This window comes from Labrus mixtus, chromosome 10, assembly GCF_963584025.1.
Source record: "Labrus mixtus chromosome 10, fLabMix1.1, whole genome shotgun sequence".
Classification (NCBI taxonomy): domain Eukaryota; kingdom Metazoa; phylum Chordata; class Actinopteri; order Labriformes; family Labridae; genus Labrus; species Labrus mixtus.
Window position 1 is genome coordinate 20,011,120 of NC_083621.1, and position 21,541 is coordinate 20,032,660.

A 21,541-nucleotide genomic window follows, 5' to 3' on the forward strand; every position below is an offset into this window, starting at 1 on the left:
AAACGTAATCAAATATGAACGAATGAAAACTAAAGCAGATCTGAAAGAGATCTTTAGTGATTCAGTTTGAGAACTTGCACCCTGCTGGGACCACTAAAACCAGTCCCACCTGGAGCTACAGACCAGACCTTAAATCCACATCCCAAATCCAGATCCCAAATGAACATCCGCATCGAGGTCCTATTCAAGATCCTGTTTCGTCCACAGGGGGCGCCACAATCAAACACAATATGACCTCACAGGATCTTTAATACGGACCCCCAGACAGTCCGAGGACTCGAACCAACAACCTGCAGCTGTCACATCTCTGAACCTGCTACAAACTTAGGTTGTCAAAAAGTTTGACACTATGATACTCCTTGATACCTCATGTTTTAAAACAAAACAATATGTTATTTTAATGACCAATATAGAAGATTGAAAAAAGAAACTAGGCCTTCATTTATTTCACTGACAGGTGTGTAGAAGAGGAATCATCTGTCTGAAACAGGAAGGAATCTGTCAACTCTGTCAAAATTGCACAAAACCATTGGCAACATTTCTGTACCGAAACATTATAAATGTTCTATTGCAATTTAGACAGTACAGGAGTATGCCTGCAGCTTTTGTTAGTTAAAACAAAGAATAAATGACCTAACATGGAGCGTCTAGGACACTTCCATTTTTCTTTGATTTTTACTAGAATCATACCATTGATCAAATTCTGGTATTGGGACAACTCCTACACACACTCACACTCTCATCACGATGTGTCTGAGCTCCAGTTTGCGCCAAAAAGTTCCTCAGTGCGTCACTCAATCAGACTCAGACACTGCACAGAGACCGAGAAAAAGACCCGGTGTTACGGTTTAAAAAGTGACCGTGTTAACTGGTGACTTTCGGCCAAATGTGTCTGTGGTTCGTGGTCCCGACAGATTTCTGAAGACGGAAAGTTTCCAAACGAATGACATATCTGCTCATTTATTTTTGACACTGTAATAAAACACTAAACAAAGAGTCACTCGGATGTTTGACACCAGTTAACACGGTTACTCTTTGCACCGATACACCGGACTAAACTCTGCTTCAATTTGATACCCAACAGTTAACAGAGTCTCACCTCTGATCCCGTTTGATTCGGTCCCGTTCCTGGTCTGATTCTTAGTCCGATCTGAACCCGTTCCTGGTCCGGTTCCCGGTCTGTGTCTTGGTCTATGTCCCGGTCTGTGCAGGTCCAGTCCCAGTGATTATTCCCGTACAGTCAGGAGCGGCTCAAAGACAGACTGGGAGATCTGACTGGGAGGATACAAACACACAGTAATGTTGCGAAGTCACACATTAACACCTTCTGCAGCTTCCGGCTACCCACTTCAAAATAAAAGCATATAATCTTGGAGGACACATACTGCTTCCGCTTTCCTCAGAATAAAAAACATATTTAGGTTATAGACTGATCCTCCCCAGTCGTGATAAATAACAGTAATATTATTGATTATATGTTTTAGTAAAACAAACGTGAAACACAAAATATCACAATATATTTTACATTAAATAAAAAATATAGGTTGATCAAATATCCAAGGTTTTAATGAATCACAATCAGGTTTATGTCTCCCCACATAAGGAATAATAGGCCTACTTGGTATTTTTTGTGCAGTAAAACAAAGAACATAAAGGCGGTATTATATATAGGTTCTGATATATGGGATGCATGTAATATTATTTTTAAATATGCATATTTAAGTAGGCCTATATATGCCTGTGCTTTGGGATTTTACTGGAGCACTCTCTCCTGTATATAAAGCACTTTGTAACTGGTTTAAAAAAGTGCTATACTGTATACAAGTACCATTTATTATTTTGATTAATATTATTGTTATTACTATTTTTGTTAAAAAATAATCCACTGCAATTCATCTAGAGTCCACATCAGGCTGTCTTTAATAAGTCAAACAGGCTGATGAAACATGTGCATCTAAAGAAACCAGTCAGTCTAAAAGTTTGAGTCCAGCTGGTTTGCTCTGAATCCGGTCAGCTGCTGTTTTAATCTGTAATCTGTAATCCTAAACACATCAACGTTTTATAATCTGAGTCTAAACCCTGAAGTCTGATTTTAATAAACTCTGCTGCTGCTGTTCTGAAAGAGTCTAATGAGGCGAGCCAGAATAATCCATCACGTCTTTAATCAGACACGTTCAACTGTGAAGAGAGCTTTTAGTATTCCTGAGTTTGTTTGGTCGTTATTTCAGAGAGAGCAGAGACTGAACATAAAGAGTTAGAGAAGTGTTGGTGGAAGTGTGATTTTATGGGAGCTGTAGTTCTTTGTAAACAACATACAAACTAATCTTATCAATGACAAACCTCAGTAACAGGTTTGTCTTATTAATAAAGAGAATAATCTGTCATTCTGAGTTCCTCATATTCACATGGCAGATATTTCCCTCAGATGGACATCACACTACAGGAAGTAATACTCAGAAGCTCTTTTTAAAGTTGAACAGCTTCCTCCCTTGTTATAGATCTAATAAATGAGTCAGTCTGACTAACCATTAACACGTCCCTGACTCACTATTTAGCAGCAGCTTAAAGACAATTTATTGTGGAAATGTGAAAAAAAATACTAATTTGACGACCCAATCCTCTACAAGACAAGATCAAATAAGATAAAAATGTATTTATTATCATTAAAGTCTGAGTGCAACACTGAAGCACCAGGTACCTTTGTGGTCGTACATTGATTGAAAAAAAAAATCTAAAGAATTGTTCATAATTTGAACCTTCAAAATAAAACTTTTTCATCACTTCAGACATTAAATCAAAATCAAATGTAAGCGTTTCTTAATCCTTAAAAAAAATGTAAGTTCACCTCAACTTTATTCTTACAGCACCTTTTAGAAAAACATGAATCACTTATCAATACCTTTCAGTTGCTGATCATTAAGAAATCAGTGATTCAGTTAATTGGTCAAAACTAAACTTGAAATTGTTGGGTAAAAGACAGAATATTTTGATGATAGCGTTGAGCTTCTAAGAAAAAATGGCCGCCATGTGAATACAAGTGAATTACATAAGCATGAGAAACAGAAGCTAAACAGGATGTGATGTCAGAGACCACTTCCATAAACAACCAGAACACACCATGTCATTCAGAAAAGAAGAACAATGTGTGGTTCACTTTATTAAAGATGAATGAGTGTCAGCTCAGCGAATGTCTGAAGAAGATGAAGATGAAGAAGAAGAATCCTAAGGCCTGAAAGTCTAAAAGGCCTCCTGCCCCCTGTGTGGTCATGGTTTCAGGGTCTCTGGTCTCTGGTTTGAGGTCCCCGAGTGGACAGCGGTGAGGAAGTGGTGGTGAACACTGCGTCCTGTAAGAAGCTGCGTTTCCTCCTCGCTGCCCAAACAACAATCAGCGGCGTGCAGACAGGAAACAGGACGTGCCTGAGACAATAGAGCTCAGAGAGGATCGGAGCTCGCTGCATGTTTTAGGCTCGGAGGAGGATACAGTCTCACATAAAGTTTTTCTTATCAGAGCAGAAGAACAGGAACTCTCAGTGCAACACATTCAGAGCCTCTGACGTCGACTTCTGCTCGTACTCAAGTTCATTTTCAGACATTTTACTGAGACTATCTGCAGACTGAGAGAGGGCCAGTTTCTTCTTCTTCTTCTTCTTCTTCCATATAAGACATCCCCACAGTCACCCCTGCAGCATTAAAACACACACACACACACACACACACACACACACACACACACACACACAAACAGTTATCCCATCAGCATCCTCGTTCAGACTCTCTCTCCTCTGTTTTAATCTCAACTGTTTCCCTCCACAGAGAACAATGATGATAAAACCTTCTTATACTCTGTACAGAGGCCTGACCTCACCTCCTGACCTAACACATTAACAATAGCGCCACCATGTGGTCTGATAAATACATGATGTTTTCACGCATGTACTCCTGGACATTTCCACAAAATATCAGACAGGCTGCTCCTGAAATCTTGCCTGTTGTTACATTTTCACTGTTAGACAGGTTAGACAGGAAGAGGGGCCCCAGGAGGCAAGACATGACCGAAAAAGAACACTGTGGTCACAAGATGTCCAAGATGACGGGCAAACTCGGGCAAAAAGTTAAATATTTGTTGTTGTTAAAACAGACTGAGTCTATCTGTTGTGATCATGAAGAAGATAAGAGAGTTTCAGGGACAGAAAAATAACTTTATTGATTAAAGCAGTTTGACAGAACAAAGATTGTTTGTGTGGACGAAGATCCACTCCTCTGAGGTTCAGTCTGCAGATATATCAGGACAGATTGTATCTGACACACTCACTCTTTGCAGCCGTTTTTTTTAATACAAGTTTTAAAATGTTAAATATGATTGTCTCAGAATGTAGATGACAATATGAAACTTGAAATCTTGATCGAGTCAAAGAACTGAGGAGGTTTGTTCATGTTGTTCTCTCTCAGGCCGTCGTGACGTTTTCTGACCACTGGGGGGCGCTGCAGACACACAGCAGCTGACATAACTTCATTGCATTAAATACCGAAAGTCACATCTAAGAGATAATTAACACAAACAGGAGGCAGAAGTGATTTAAGATATAAAACCTCAAACATGGAGGATCTTTACAGACTGTTCACACACTTCATGTTCAAACAGACACACACAAGCTTACAAACACACACATTCCACATTGTCTCTACTTAACTCTTTTTTACATGTCTGTTTAAAGTTTTAATCAGTCAAAGATTCACTTCATGGTTTTCTGATCACTATTTTGTTAAATTACAGTCAGGCTGAGCTTTAATCTACAGCCAAACACAAACATGCGCTTCATTGAATACTTTTTAGAGTCGAGGTTTGAGAGTCTGTAGAAAAAGAGACGAGACGACCCAACAAGAGCAGGACCAGACTACAGACTCAAACTGACCAGTGGGAAACAGAACAGACTCTAAATCTGTTTAACACTTTCTTAAAAGCTTAAAAGGTTCAAGTCTGACTGAGACTTTGTTCAGAGTTTAAAGATAATCTGAAGGATCATGAAGAACTGAAAACAGGATTATTTTCATAATCTAAATTATGATATAAAATCTAAATCTAAATATACAAGAAATATTACAGGAGGATGAAGTCTTTTGATTAGCTAATGTGTGTTTAGCAGCAGGTAGAGTCATGATGTCACTCAGACTGGATTTCAGGGACTAAATGTGATCAAACGTTTAGGTCAAGCAAAACAACACTTCTACAATGATGTCCATGCTTGAGACTTTTATTAGATTTTACTCCTGAATTCTTAAACCTTTAAACAGTGAAATAGTGGATAAACAAGACATTAAGATTCACCAGATAGTATCATTATCAAACATATATATTACATTTAGAGCAGCTGTGGAACTTTCTCAGTTTGTGTGGACTTTGGCGCCCCCTGTGGACAAAGTGTATCATCAAATATAGAGATCTGTTAATCCAGATAAAGTATTTATTCCTTTAAAGCCTGGATCTGGATGAGGAATATTTAATCTAGTTTAACTCTGAAAAAAAAAAACACAAGTAAGTCAGGTCACTTTATCCTGAGTAGAAAAAAAAGTGGTTTATTAAATCTGGATTATTTGGATTGTGTCTGTGTAGGTTCTTAGTCATCAAGGTCATGGATCAAGCTTCAAATTATTTTGATTGTGTTTTCATTTTGATAATATTTCGATCCAGATTAAACCTTTTGAAGGTTGTTCTAATAGCTGCCTAAACTGATCTAATCTAAAGTGAAACTGGATTAAAGAAACTTTTAGACAAGACGTTGAATAAATGAACAGAAAATGAGTCAGAATTGTGCGGTGCAGCTCTCATTGTTCAGACAAACAAACAAACAAACAAAGTAAATAAATCAGTGATAAATCTTGTTTTGTTTTTTTTCAGTCCCCTCTGCAGTTTAAGTCTCTTCGTCGTCGCTGTGCTGCTTCTCTTCGCTCAGCCCGCTCTCGTCGATGTTCTCCAGGGAATCTGCTCGCTGCACCGTCAGCTCCGACACGTTGATACACGGCAGTGTGTTCTGCTCCGGAAACATCCACGGCTTCAGGCTCGGGTTGTGCTTCCTCTTCCACTCGGGATACTTCAGGGAGGCTTTGTAGATCTTCCTCATGGCCTGTGGGGACGAGGAGGACGACACAGAGAGGACGAGCTGAGACTGTGCGCCTACAGAGATCAGAATGATTCATATTCAACTTAATGAAGAGTCTTCTTACCTTGGGAGCCACTAACTGAGACACTCTGTTCACCACCCACTTTGGTAACGAGCCTGCAGACACATGAAGGACACATCACTAACCCACACCGCTGTCTGCTAAACATCCAATCAGAACCTTTCTGTCTGAGAGAAGCAGAGCCGCTGAAGTGACGAGTGTTACGTTTTTGTTCAAATGAGAGGAGGGAGCGCAACAATTATAGAGAACAAAACAGTAAAGCAGAGATATAAAAAGTCATTTTCTGAACTTGTCACAGTGACTACATCTCTAAACCACATGAAGGACAAACAGGAGAAACCTCAGCTGGAGGTGTGTTTGATTTGAAATGTTGGAGAAACAGAGTGCAGACTGTGTGTTCTGTTCACCAGTCAGCAGTCTGATAAAGATAAAGATAAACTTTATTGATCCCCCATTGGGACAAATTTCTTTGTTACAACAGCTCAAAAACAGTAGTATAATTAGTAAAAAATAGCAAAAAGTAAAAAAAAAAAAACATATTTAAATTAAATAAATAAAGCAAGAAATTACAGTAGAGATAAAATAATACTAGGCATATACTATAAATACTTTCACTTGTGGAAAGACAGAGGACAGTACTTATCAAAAGCTGAGCTGAGCTGAGCTGATCTGATGTCACTATTGATTACTGATATTAATATTATGTTAGGTCTGATCTCAGAATTAACATTATAGTAACCTCTTTGAACGTCTTGTTCGCATAGTCAAGTATGTGAACAATTACGTTCTTGATGCAGCTGGTGTTGCACACGAACACGAGGTTGAAAAGAAAGTATATCTCTTCTAATCTTTCTTTTAATTTTTTTTTTTTTTTTAACCTTTCTTTATTTAACAAGGTAATTAGATCTCTTTCACAGGGGTGACCTGGCCAAGAGGGAAGCAGCACACGTCAAATAATAATAATAATAATAATTTTCTTCACTTCTGTCTGAATATGTTAACGTACTGTAATGAGTCACACGTACATTTGTCTGTAAGTACAGCTGTTTGCAGTAACGCATCTATGTGTGCCATGTAGCATATTGCACAAATCAACACACACATCCCTCAAAGACACACCCAAAGAAATGTTGTGCCCAGAAAGCTGACATCAACAAATTGTTAAAGGATGCTTCTCAGCATTTTTTATGGCTATGGAGGAAACAGACACTCTTCCTGTTCCGAACACAGACTTCATACTGGGCTTACTGGTTATTTACTGTTAGGGACCATTATGTGGTGTGTGTTCACCTCGGGGGTCCACCTGGGTCAGGTAGTAGAGGGTGGAGCAGTTGGCTCCGTTGGACTGGATCAGGTATCCTGTCAGCAGGGACACGGCTCGGACGTAGTCCTTCTTAGGAGGGTGTTGCTGACGGGGACACAGAGAAGAGTTATTGACTGAAGCAGTGTTTAATTATTATGAACATTTACAAAGACAGTTTTCAAGAGAGATAGAGAAAATTATACATGATGATGTATGATGGAGTTGTTCAGTGAGAGCATACATCTAGTGGCACCTTGATTTTAATTTACTTCAGTGTCTAAATAAGAGTTAAAACTTCAGTTCCTTGAGTTTCCCCTAGAGTCTGTCTGCAAAAGTGAGTCAACCCCCATCAGGTCCCATATTAAAATATTAATTTTCAGAAATAAACATGTTTACGGCTTTGTAGAAAAAACATTTTTGATCTTTTAAAGGCTGAATATGTGATTTTTCACACTTAAATATAATAGAAATCAAGTATATCCTCTGAAAATAACTCTGTGAGTCATGACTGTCTACAATGGGTGTAACACCCGAGTCCCACTGTCTGTGATGTTTTCAGAGTCCTATCTTCACTTTGTTTACATCGCCCAGACGGCCGGCCGACTCCTCCCCTCGCAAATAAAAGTTGTTTAATTGAGGGACTAGAGAAAATAAGAATAACATACTGTACTCACTGCTTAACTGTGTTTCTAGATCACGCTCATTTCAGGTAAATTTACATGCAGTGTGAAGATACGAGCATAATAAAGATCACTAGCATTAGCATGCTAACACAACAATGCACCGCAAGTTGTTTTGGTTTCATGCTGGTGCTCAAGGGCGACATCTGCTGGATCAAAAAATATAAAGCATATTAAGCCTTTAAGTCTCCTTTAGGGTTACCACTTTTTAAAATCAATCATTTGGACCCCCTCACTCAAAAAACTCTGAGGCAATCCGTCCCTCCGTCCTGCACTTTTTTCAGAGCACTGTGCTGTGCCTGAGCGTATTGAAGGTGCTCACGTCTTTGGTGAACAGTGAACTGAACGAGTACATTTGGAACTCATCAACGAGAAAGTGAGCATAGTTCAGTCTGGAGTCAGTGAACGACTGCTCACGCTCTGACATACAGAGAGTTGCCAAGTGCTGTGTATCGAGTTGGATAGCACCAAGCATGCACCGCACATGGCTCTGGTATGTTTTTCAAAGTAAAAGCCAGATTTTTTTTTTGTCTGAGATGAGTAACCAGTGTATTCACACAATGCTTTTATTTTGAGTTACTTAGTGAACAAGTATCTTGAATGGGGTTGAGCTCTCTCTTGGGGTCCCTGCTAAACATTGGAGTGCTGACATAACATTTTGCCGTCAATATTTATGTGGAGAGCTTCTTGGTAGCAAGGTCAAAGCCATGGTTACTGCTTACCGGGTGTTTGACGGAGTAGTTGATGATCAGGTAGTCGTTGCCGAGAGGAAGCCAAGATCTCATGGTGACAAAGTCTCTGTTCTTCAGTGGAGTTGGACACCTCCCTTCAACAAACAGTAACAATGCGTTTAGACTTCAGACATAAATGCATGTTATCTGTAGAGTCTTATTGATGAGCAGAGATTAACTGACATGAGTAATATCCGATGTCGGCGTTGGCGGTCAGCCGGCCGATGTCGTACGTGTCGATCATGTTGGAGTCCCACTTCTTGCGGTAGCTTGTGTCATGGAGGACGTCGTACAGTGTCTCTGCCGTCACGTCTTTACACACTATCCGCATCTGAGACACACACACACAGAGAGAGACAGCTTCAAGTGTCTGACCACATTACAGAAAGGATCCCTACAGAGATGGCCCTTTTTGTAAAAGAGGAAAATGATATTATAACCCCTAACAGCCGTTACATCGACAACATGAGGAGGAATTTGCACTAAAAAATTGTACATATCTTTTCATAAGATATCATACAAACTGTTGTATGATGATGTGTTGTGATAATACTTGGATGTGTTCAGAAATACAAAATGGTTCAGAATAAAATGTGTCATTTCAGATAAATAAATCAGGTAAGCACGGCGAGCAAGTGCAGTAAGTTTAGTCTCCTACATCCAAAAAGTTGACTACAAACTCTGGTCGTCTTGGTTACAGTGTAGTGTTTGATCTCAGCTGCTCTAACGGTTGAAAACAAACTTTAACTTTGGACAAATATCAAGCGTACAAAATAAAAACTCAACAAACACACACTGTATGAGCATGGGTGAGATGCAAGCGCAGTCATAGTGGCCACCACCAGATGGCAGCACTCAGAAATGGGCCATTGGATTCCTGTATAGGCGCTGGTCCTTGATTGTTACACCTTCTGAGAGCAATGAACAAACATTGTGAGGCTTCTGGTGCAGCCAACGACTCATAATAAAGACTTACAACCAAGACTGACAAACAAGAAGATAGAATGGAGTTAAAGCTCATATATGACATCTCAGTGTGCTTTTCACAACCATTTAGATATCTGAGATTAATTAGAGCTACATCATTAGGTGATAGCAGCGACGACGCAGAATTACATTACATAGGAGGTTGTTCCTCCTCTCTGTGGCTCTCCACACAGACTGGAATTGAAAGAGCCAAAGTGTTTCTAAAGAAATGAAGCAAACATGTTTTGTGTGAGAGACCTTGAGAAGGATTTCAGTTTGCAGCAGGCTGTTTCTTCAGAGTCAATTATCATCATCATCATGAGAAATATGCAACCATGCATTACATCTCTTTATATTATATTATAATCATATTGCATTACATTTCAAACTTATGTTCTGAACATTTAGAGTATGCAGTTTCTGTTCAGGGGATCATCTTTATCACCACAAAAGATATGAGATAACGTCCGTCAGTGTGAAGAAAGATGGTTTAACATCTGAGCTGCTGTAGTTTAAATGGTTAAGATGTTTTTTTATGGTTTTTATTTATTGATTTAATTATTTATGGAGCATTAAATCAGCTGCAGCGAGTCTCTGAGGAGATCTCTGTGAGTATTCAGAGTTATAAATGAAGCCGTGTAGGACGTGTTGTGTAACATCTGAAGCTCAAGGTCTGACATGCAGACACAGAGGAGCTGCTGCTGCAGAGCTCTCACCATTTATTTCACCACTTTATTAAATCTTGATTTATTTTTATAGCTCTGTGCTCTAGCTGTAACCTACTGTTTTATTCTCAGGACCAGGTGAAATAAGTCATTAGTCCTGGTAAGCCGTTCTCTCTGCAGATCTCCTGCTCTCTCACAGCTCAATTGATTTACTTTTTTTTTTTACTCAACATCAATTATTTTCAAGAGCAGTAGAGTCTCAATATAAATATATATTGGAAAAGGAATTAAGCCAGCAATGCACAAGTTCCAGTTTAGTGTTCAAGTGATCAATCATTCTCTAAATCTAAAATCAAAATGTGGAAATTTCCCTTTTTGCATATTAATGTCTTTGCTTTAAGTGTCTTTAAAAATGGGAAAAAGTTATTTTTGGGAAACTAGAATTCACCTTAGTTCTCAAACAACAGGTAGGTTTGTTCACCAGACTTCAGCCAAGTTTTCTTACACTTTAGATCTCTTGCTGAACAGACGGGACGCAGGCTTTTCTCCTCTGTCAGTGTTTTAGACGTCATGACATGCTGCTTACTGTATAACGTCACTTTTTTTTTCCACTGCTGTATTCTTACAGGAGCGCAGGGCTTGGCTGAGCAGCGGCCATCAGATATTGTGCGGGTCAGTGCTGAAAAAGTGCTCCATGTAACTCAATCAGCACGGCTCTGCTGCGTTAATCATTCATAAAGTCCTGAGCTTCATGTCTTTGTCTGTCCGTCACTCTGCAGCTCTCTCTACATCTGCTGCTTCCACCCAGTCCCTCAGGTCAGTGTGAAATGTTTCATTTCACGACGACGCTGTGACCTTCACCTAGACCCGTTTTGAAATGTATACACTGCATTATCCAAACATAAGAGGGAAAGAATATGACACTGACTTACAGACGGACATTAAAAAACACCTTGTTTCTGCCCATCTTAAGTCGGAGAAGAAGAATGAAGTGAGACATTTTTACCTTAACTTAACACAAAGACTAAAACATGGGGGAACAGTTAGCGTAGCTACTTTAATTTTTTTTTTATCTGAAATGTAAAGGTGATCATGCCAAATACTCCATATCATTGATCTTATACCCTCCAAAAAGTTTATGTTCTTTATACCAGCTGGGCCTGAGGATATGAGATTACTCAGAAATATGAGAACATCATCGGTGTACAGAGAAATCTCACCGTTTGATATCAGAGTGAAGAGCCAATTAAAAGTTCTATTTTAGAGTTTGTGCTTGTTTTTTTGCTTTAATTTCACCCTGTCTTTACTAAAGGTTATCAGACACGTTTTAGAACGATACTATCACTGTTATTTAATGATGATAGTATCAAAAATTGCCGCAGCTTCTCTCCTTTAATGGAAATAGGCTAGCTTTTGTACTCCAGTATTTTTCTTAATCAAAGGCTTCATCTCATCTGATAACTCTGTTAATAAGATAACACATTGGATATGCAAGGTTAAAGCTGGTGAGCTATAAGTGTACACTTATTGGCATCTCTAAAGTTTAATAAAATCATTTGCAGCTCAGTCTGATGAGGTTTAGCTAGCAGTTTCCCACTGGTGCTGGTCTTTGTGCTAAACTAAGCTCAACATGTGTAAGTACCATGATTCACCCAGGAATATTTTAATCCAGTTCTGAGGTAGGATTCTACAATACCAGAATTTGAAACTTTGATGATTCAAGTAAAAAAATATATCGATACCTGTTTGATACCACAGCATTACAATAAAAGTCGTTGACACCCAATATTGGGTAATTTCTTTCTTTTAATTAACAAAAATTGCAGGCAAACTCCTTCACACAGTTTAGACAGTGTGTGTAGGAGTTTGTCTGCATTTTTTGATGGATTCTTTCTTCTCCTACACACGTGTTATAAAAAAGATGTTGTTTTTTAAAGCTATGGCACTATTCGATGCTATTGATAATTAAACTAACTGTTCAGTTTAAAAACAGTGGTATTAAAAACTACTAAACATTTCGACAACTTAACTCTGAAAACATTTATTATTTTCATATATTTTTATTTCTCTCTTGTGGACTCTGTAATGCCATCAGCTCCAAGGAGATTTCAATTATTCATGTGAGAGAAGAAGCACCTAGCAGCTCCACAAAGACTTCCTGAATTATTAACACAAGAGCCTTCAACATCCTCATCATCCCCTCTGTGTTTGTATCACACGCACACACACACTCTCCACAGAAGTTCACTTCCTGTGGTCAGCCTGGGGTCAAACTGAACACCCTGAGGAGACAGACAGAGCTGTGAGCATCTTCAGGCCAGAGTCATAAATAAAACAGAGTCCATCAGAGAGCTCATTATCTACTCGGTCTGCTCTTACATAAAGGAATTACACCTCTTTATCATTTGTCTCCTCCTTTCAGGATCACTGGAGTATTTCAAGTTTTATAAATCTGCTCCTCCAGTCTTAAAGTCCAGGATTAACCTGAACCAGATCCAAACCTGTTCTCAAGCATGTCCTACTTTTCTATAAAATGTCTTCACTTTGCACAAAACAATCTAAATCTAAATATCTAATGTTTTTTGTTATCTTATTTAACTTTTTTAAACTGTTCTCTAAAATGTTTTTAATGTAATAAAAATGTCCTGTTACGATCAAAAAATGTTTTCAACTCAATTGATAGATGTCTAACTAGACAACAGCTTTATGAAGCAAAGATTCTGTCGCTGATCAGTAAGGAGTTTTTGTTTGTTCCTCGAATATCCACAGGAGCACTGCTTCCCAACCTGGGGTCCAAGCCCCATAGGGGGATGCCAAAGATGTCAGGGGGGGGGCACAAGGCTCTGTCTCCTCTAAGCTGATCAAAATTAGATTTGCTCAGTATTATTACGGTACCGTTGTCAAAAGTAAAGTAATGTTGAAAGTAGAAAATTGTTCACTTCTTGGGACAGCTCACATTCAATGCATTCATTGATGGAGGAAAACGCCATCGCAGTGGCGGCTAGAAAACTTCTGGTCATTTTTTGTATTCATGTATGGAGTGAAGTTATCATATTCGCTGACCTGCAACTAAGAAACTCAAACAGTTTCACATCTGCATTTAAGTGAAGCTGAGGAAAAGTCTGGTCAGAGTTACAGGTTCTGTTTCTGAACTGGAGGGATTCCAGTCTGGAGTCTGAGGAGGTTCAGGTCTCTCTGTTGGACCAAGTCCTCCTTCTGCTCAGGTTTCAGCTGTTACCTTTTCTTTTCCGCTCTGAATTTTTCAGCACCCTGACGCCGGGCAACAGTCTGTTTCCTCTGAAGTAGGAGGTGGCTATTGATCAGATGTTAATAACGTCTGATCAGCTGTTTGTGACCTCCTATCATCAGTTTGTAACGTCTGATCAGCTGTTTGTGACCTCCTATCATCAGTGTGTAACGTCTGATCAGCTGTTTGTGACCTCCTATCATCAGTTTGTAACGTCTGATCAGCTGTTTGTGACCTCCTATCATCAGTTTGTAACGTCTGATCAGATGTTTGTGACCTTCTATCATCAGTTTGTAACCTTTGATCAGCTGTTTTTTGACCTCGGATCAGATGTTCATATCCACTGATAAGCTGTTTGCGACCTCAATTAGCTGTTTAGGACTTCTGATCAGCTTATTATAACCTCTGTCCAGCTGTTTTTTTCAACCTCTGATAAGCTGCTTGTGACCTCTGATCAGCTGTTGTCTCTATCCTCTCTGTCAGCTGTCTGTATATCAGCAGCTGGTATTGATAACTGTTGCCATGGTGACAGGCAGGTAAAATGAAGTGAATAAGTTCATTTTCTATGTATTTATGATAAGTCACCTTGTTTGATCGATAAATCATCAGGGAAATGTTTTTTCGTTCTCGTTTTCTCTTCGGCAGTGACAAGCTGCTCAGTAGTGGATAACTCATAACGCTATAGCAGAGACAGAAGAAAACAGCACGGTACTTCACAAACTGCCATCCTCTCTCTGGACCAATCAGTCCTGAGGGATGGAAAAGCAACACTGTGCTTCACTTTGCTGTTTTTGAAGGTGGAATTAGACTTCAGTTTACAGCAATGCAGATGTGAGTGTGTTCACCAAAGAATCATGAAGACAGTCAGAACAGATGTCTAAACGCAGAATCTACTGATGAAGGACGCGTTGGTTGGTATTGGAAGATTTCTGTTTGCGACTACACAGACTTATTGTTTAGGGGGTCTTTTGGTGGGTCAGTTTGGAGAAATGTGTTGTGAATTCTGATACGATTTTGGTCATGAATTTCAGCTCTAAACTTCAACTACAATCTGACAAATCACGTTACAGACTGACTGAAAATGATAACCAGAAGATAGAGATGACATCTTTGCCAATGTGTCAGATGTCACTATACCTGATCTCACCTGGCTACATTTGAAATATTTATTACAATAGTTGATGGGGTTCAACTCAAGATCTTGCTTTGTGTTATCTGACTGCAATTTACTCAACAGATTGTCGAAAAAAACTCGATTCTGATTGGTCAGCTTTCTAAAATCTTCTTTCTGTATATCAGACTGCAGCTGGGTTGCCATGGATACAGATCTGATTAAAGAAAATTTAAAAAATGAACTGGAGCATATAAATTGTTTTTAAGTTCTTAGTCTATAAAACATTCAATTTAGGCTACTTTTTATTCTAATGTTTGCGACTGTTATTTAAAAATCCAGTTTACAGTTTCTCCATGAGATTTTATTCTTATACGAATTGTCGACTTTTAATTTGATTCACACTCGATCGCACTTTTTTATTTATTTAAGAGTCTAGTTTAAGGTATCCTACTTTTTCTTTACTTTCTTTCTTCTAAACTTGTGTTTTTTTATCCTGATAGCAGGCTGTGACACTTCTTATCTCCCGCTCTCATCGATGATTGAATGATGTTCAGGTGTTGTATTTTCTCACCTTCAGTTTCTGGACGCTCCGACTCTCCTCATCGCGGCACCACACCGTCACCCCTCCCTTACTGTACCGGCTGACCCATCCGTCCGGACTCAAACACTGATCCTTGAACGACGAGAAGTCCGAATCGTCCGGGATCTGGACCGGCATCTCCGCCCGAAACCGCAAAGTAGATTTAAAAAAAAGACAATAAGAAAACAAGAAGAAGAAGAGCTTAGGTCCAGGTTTACATCAGTCTGCAGTCTCGCAGCTGCTGGTCTAACTGGGTTTAAATTATCACATACAGAGTTTTAAATATAAAGAGTTCGAATACTGAATGAAATCAATGACAGTGTGTGAGCTCTGTCAGCACCAGCTCTGATCTGCTGTCTGAGGATCTCTGCGGCCTCTGATTACTGAACAGATAATAGAACACGAACGAAGAGCTCTCACTCTGACTCCGCTTCTAGGAAACTAAAACCAGTGGTCCACAACATGTCCAGCAGGAGAAAAGGGTGTTGGATAGAAGCCGTTTATGATAAAAATGATCCTTCAGTAAACATTTTAAACGAGTTCATGGTCTCAATTTCTAGTTTTAAGTCTCTTTCAATACAGCTTTATGTTCATTTAGTAAATTATGGCCATATGAGTCAAGATGCTGTTTTCACACATGCACGTCTGAAAATTTCTACTAGTACTGCTCCTGAAATCTTCACAGTGGGAGACTATTTCTGTCAGATGGGAGAAGTGGACGAAGCAACAGAGTCTGCAATACGCTGCTGTGATGAGAATATTTGCATTTACAATCACAATGAAAACCATAGAGAGGAAAGATCAGAAAATATAATGCAGCAGTTTAATTACATGCACAGAGATCGTACTAATCGCATGCAGACCGATTGCAGGGAATAAAGTCCCCCCAGTCGCTCCAGGTCATTTATCATTATAACAGTGACCTTTCATCAGGTTAGAGACATAGGCCTACCATTACTTTAATGTATAAATACATATATAAATCACCCTCAATAGCAGATGCTGTCACGATGGGTTACAGTTGTTAAACAGTGATGGAACAATGGCTGCATGCATGAGGAACTCTCATTTAGGTAACTAGCACACCTTCAGGTTAAGTTAACATGCACATGCCAGCTTCTGCAATGTGAAGTAGATAGTGTGCGGATCACTTCTTAACACTTTTACCTCTCAGCAGTGTAACCACACATTACACTGATAATTAGTCACACTGGTCAGCTCTCAGCTACTAAAATGTGGACTACAAAAGGAGTCACTGTACCTGTGTTAACCGAGTGACGCATCGAATGAATAGACCATCTCTGATAACAGGTTGTATTTGTAGAATGATGCCTTCAGGTACTCCTGAAAAAAATGACATCAGGATCCTCAGAACAACTCATAAGTGAAATGTTTAAAAACCTTTCATAAAACTTGAACAATTGATTCTTAACAAACAGAGAGAAGAAATGTGACACTACAACAGAACTGGTATAGAGCTGAGTTTTTGGATTTCGGACGGTTCCTGAAAGCCTCAGTATCAGTAAATGATACCTGTTGTTCAGGTGGAACAGTGGGTGGAGTCTGTGGAGTCAGACTTGTGAACAGATCAGGTATCAGCACCTGTTTGTTTCCATCTTTGAGACTTTGATGAACTCATAATGACGACGAGAGAAGCTTCCAGAAAAACATCAACTCTGTGACCTTAAACTACAAAAAGTTCAATGACATGATTTATCATTGCAGTATAAGTTTAAGTACTAAGTATATTGTGTTCCCTTAGAATGAGGCAATGGTGTCATCTAACTGATTTCTGATCCATCATTTTCTTTGCCTGTTTATATAATAACCTGACGGGTGTAACGGTTGTTTGGTTGGCTTGGCCCCTAACAGTTATTCAGTATGATAAATGAGAAAATATCATGGCATGCATACACTGCTGAGCTGCTTTTAGAGGAATATATTGTCTTATTAAAGGGAAAAAAAACAGTTAAGATTTGTGTTGATAGTTTTGCATGTCTTCTTTATCTATCAAACTTAAGCTGGGAATCTAAAATAGCACCTCAAAATGTGAACTCTTGCACCTCTTTCATCTCTTCGTCATCAACGTCTGTTTTAACATTTTAATTTGCTTTTCTCTTAATTGAAACAAACACATTGAGACTGTCTTATTGTAGTTGAAGGTCAGATGATTATTTCAGAGCCACTGTTACACATCAGACATTTTTGAGAGTATCTCTGCTGCCATCTAGTGGGGTTTGGAATGTATGTAACTGTGTTGATTCACTGCTAAATACATAGATTTAGGCGTTTAGCGTATGTTTTTTAAATAAATAAAAAAGAATAAGTAACATTCAAATCTTAAAAAGATTTTCTGTGATGTTCATCTTTCATCTGCACTAGAATTGTTGGACACTCATTTTGTTTAATTAACTTTTTGATTAATCACTGCAGCTCTGAACGGAGGTAAAGTTCACTTCCTTACTTTAGAAAATATCTCTAATAATACTATTAACATTTTTGTAAAATAATGAACTTTTATATGTTCACAGAGCTTTTGACCACATCCTCGGGTCCGGTGGAATAATTTGAATCCTTTAAGGAGCTCCCAAAATGTTTCATTCTGACATTGACGCAAATAGAACAACATTTGACTTTGTTAAATGAGTCTGATGGTGCTGAAGTTCAAATTTAGTTACGTGTGTTTTACAATTTTAAATTTATGCTCCTGAACACCTCATTGAAAACTGGTTTCCGGTAACACTTTATATTAAGGTGTTTGTAATAAGCATTAATAACAGGTAATAAGTCACTTATAAGTGATTTATAAGACCTTATTAGATTCTTATTAACACAAATAAGACTATATAAGTGTTAATATAGGCATAATTAACACATTTATTATGTCTTATAAGACACTTATAGGCTCTTATTAGAAACTTATTAACACTTTATATACCGTCATAAACATTACTAAGATGTTTATTAACATTAATAAGACGTCATGAGTGTTAATTAAACTATAAATTAATTTATAATTGGCTTGTAAGATATTAATTAACACAAAGAAACTTGTTTACAGACCACTTATCAACGTTCATAAGATGTTTATTGACATTAATAAGACTTTATTAGGTTCATATTAATGTCTTATAAAGATTAATAAATACTTTATTATGCACTTATAAAGAGTTAATAAAGCTCCTCTGCAGGTACTGGATCTAAAGTGGGAACACTGCTTATAAAGATTAATAAATACTTTATTATGCACTTATTAACAGCTCAGCTACAAAAAAAAGTTAAAGATTTTCTTTATCAATTTACTGTTGAGCTTTTTATTGATTAGACAACATAGGACACTTTACTGTAATAACTGTACTATGAAACATTGAAGTTCTGTGTGAGAAACTCCACAAAAGAGAGTGAAATTAACAAAAGAGGAAAAACTTTCATCATAACTTGCATTAAACTATTCTTTACTAATTTACATACATACTCTGGCTAAGCTACTTTCACCCTTCACGGTGTCAAACTTTTACTCTTACAGATCACAAAAAGCCTGAATAAATACTACATTTTTCACAACACAAACGCTAACTGATTAGCATAGGCATGTGACAATATTATGACATATGACATATTTCAATTATAAATTAATGTATAGTTTAATTAACACTCATGAAGTCTTATTAATGTTAATAAACATCTTATTAATGTTTATGACGGTATATAAAGTGTTAATAAGTTTCTAATAAGAGCCTATAAGTGTCTTATAAGACATAATAAATGTGTTAATTATGCCTATATTAACACTTATATAGTCTTATTTGTGTTAATAAGAATCTAATAAGGTCTAATAAATGACTTATTACCTGTTATTAATGTTTATTACAAGCACCTTAATATAAAGTGTTACCCAGTTTCCTTTTACATTGATAATAAAACACATGATGCTTATGCAGCCAGCAGATGGAGCTCTGCACTTTGATTGTACGTGTGTGCGTGTGTGTGTGTGTGTGTGTGTGTGTGTGTGTGTGTGTGTGTGTGTGTGTGTGTGTGTGTGTGTGTGTGTGTGTGTGTGTGTGTGTGTGTGTTCATCTTTCCTTCCTGCTCCTGACCTTCGACCTCAGAGAACATCTGCTGGAAACCTGAACTAAGCAAGAATACAAAGCAGCTCTGTGTGACATACACACACACACACACACACACACACACACACACACACACACACACACACACACACACACACACACACACACAGCTGGAGTGCGTGGTTTCTGCAGAACAGGAGATAAAAGTTGCAACACACTTTTCACTGGAATCAGCAGTTGAATGATGTTCAGGTGAATGAACATCTGTGTTTGTGTTCATTATTTGGGTGTAGTCGCTTTGTTTTGTGGATTTCTTTAGTATTTCTCATTCTCATTCTGTTAATCTTCTCGCCTCACACTGACCCTGTGTTAACAGATATTGATTAAAAATGACTTTAAAGCAAAAATGTATCTTCCTCCTGATGGTCTTTGTAACTAATAAATATATGTCAATATTCATTTTAGTCTGTTTCATAAGCAGATACAAACCCCTCCAAATAATAATAAAAATAACAGACTCAGACAGATTGCTGTGTTTTTTACTGTCTCTCTGATCTGAACTGTATACAACTGTATACAAGTTGACAGCATCCCTCAGCCTCCTTCCATTGAAGTGGATGAATCCAAAAAAAATTGCCATGAGAAGTGCTGTCAAATTGCAAATTTGCAACCAGCCTATGCACTAGGGATCGGCTAAAAGAGACACAACATTGTTGTCTGGCCCCTTTTCTCTCCCCTGGATGAAAGGTCAAACTTCCCTTGAGGTGGGTAGTCCAGAGCAGAACAGATTATAGTGTTGGTGTGAAACAGACATTCACGTTGATGGATAGTTCAATGCCTCTTTTGTTAGCGTTCAAAACGTTTCCTCCTCTTCTCTGATAATCCGTTGCACACAGCCCTGCAGGAACCAGTTGTCAACAGAACTGTCAATGATGGTGTTTAATACTGATTTACAACATCAAAAGAGAAACCTCTCCAAATGAAAGATGACAGGAACATAGATGTGTGTTATAACTATCATGAAGATAATAAATTCCCATGTCCAGGAGGGGCTGTTTCTCCGTCCGTCTTAGTTTTATCTCCATTTGATTCACACAAAAGATGGAACTACCAGCATGCAAACAATTCTGAAATCTCGAAGTTCATATCTACAACATGACTCCAAGCAAGATGCCATTGGTCTCACTTAAATGTCACACACTCAGAGGTCCAGGAAGGGTTTTCACAATACCAACATTTGAAACATTGACATGAATCTATTACAAAAATAGAAGTCCTAGGCAATCCAATATCGGACAATGACTTGTTTTTAATGAACCAAAAATTCAGGCAAACTCCTGCACACTGTCTTGCACAAAAATATGCAAATGTTGGGAAAGGAGCCAGAGGTCGGACTTGAACCCAAGTTGCCCGCCAGGAGGACTATAGCCTCATGGAGCGCACACACTAACCACGAGGCTGGTTTATCACTTGTGGTATCAAAAAGAATCAAAGGTATTGCACATTTTCAGGTCCAGGTGAAGGCGGACTCCAGCTGACCTGGTTCAGGTGAGCGGGAGGAGCTCAAGAACAAAGCATGGAGGTCTGAAGTTTTATCTCCACGACGATTAAATGGATTAATATCAGATGAAATATCAGAGTGTGTTTGAGTGTTATCAGACAGACTTTGAAAGCTGTGTACATGAACTCAGCTCTGTGCTCTCTCTGTTTGTCGTCCAGCTGTGGGACGTTCAGGAGCGTCAACATGAAATACTTTCCTCCTCTTAAAGGTTTCACTGCTGGAAAAGGTCCCAGAGGGTCAGAGGGGGGGAAGAATCCAGGTCACACACATTCAGGTCACACTTATCTGTTAGCTGTTGGCTTACATAACATATGATGGGCCACTATGTGTGTATATTCTCATCATGGGTGGACTTTCTGCTGCTGTTCAAAAAAAGATAAAAACATTTGTAATCATCTTTATGAAGAGCCCTAGCTTAGTTCATCTCACCTTCAAAATCTCAGC

At 38.5% G+C, this 21,541-nt stretch overlaps 3 protein-coding genes across 4 annotated transcripts in view; all 3 read right to left on the reverse strand.

Annotated features, from left to right (window-relative positions):
• Positions 1-1,277, reverse strand: part of arap3 (ArfGAP with RhoGAP domain, ankyrin repeat and PH domain 3) — a 40,635-nt gene extending 39,358 nt beyond the window's left edge. For both annotated transcript variants that reach the window (XM_061048621.1, XM_061048620.1), the window contains exon 1: positions 1,100-1,277. The gene's annotated coding sequence lies outside the window, so the exon portion shown is untranslated. The remainder of the gene's footprint in view (positions 1-1,099) is intronic.
• noa1 (nitric oxide associated 1) overlaps positions 1-21,541 on the reverse strand; it is a 111,437-nt gene that overhangs the window by 8,564 nt on the left and 81,332 nt on the right. The window lies entirely within an intron of this gene.
• On the reverse strand, positions 5,237-15,856 carry stard15 (StAR-related lipid transfer (START) domain containing 15). The gene is made up of 6 exons (XM_061048647.1): positions 15,458-15,856; positions 9,078-9,225; positions 8,886-8,989; positions 7,471-7,588; positions 6,223-6,275; positions 5,237-6,122 (listed from the first exon to the last, which is right to left on the reverse strand). Exons 1-6 carry the CDS (start codon positions 15,602-15,604, stop codon positions 5,910-5,912), a joined length of 783 nt encoding a protein of 260 aa, XP_060904630.1. The 5' UTR covers positions 15,605-15,856; the 3' UTR covers positions 5,237-5,909.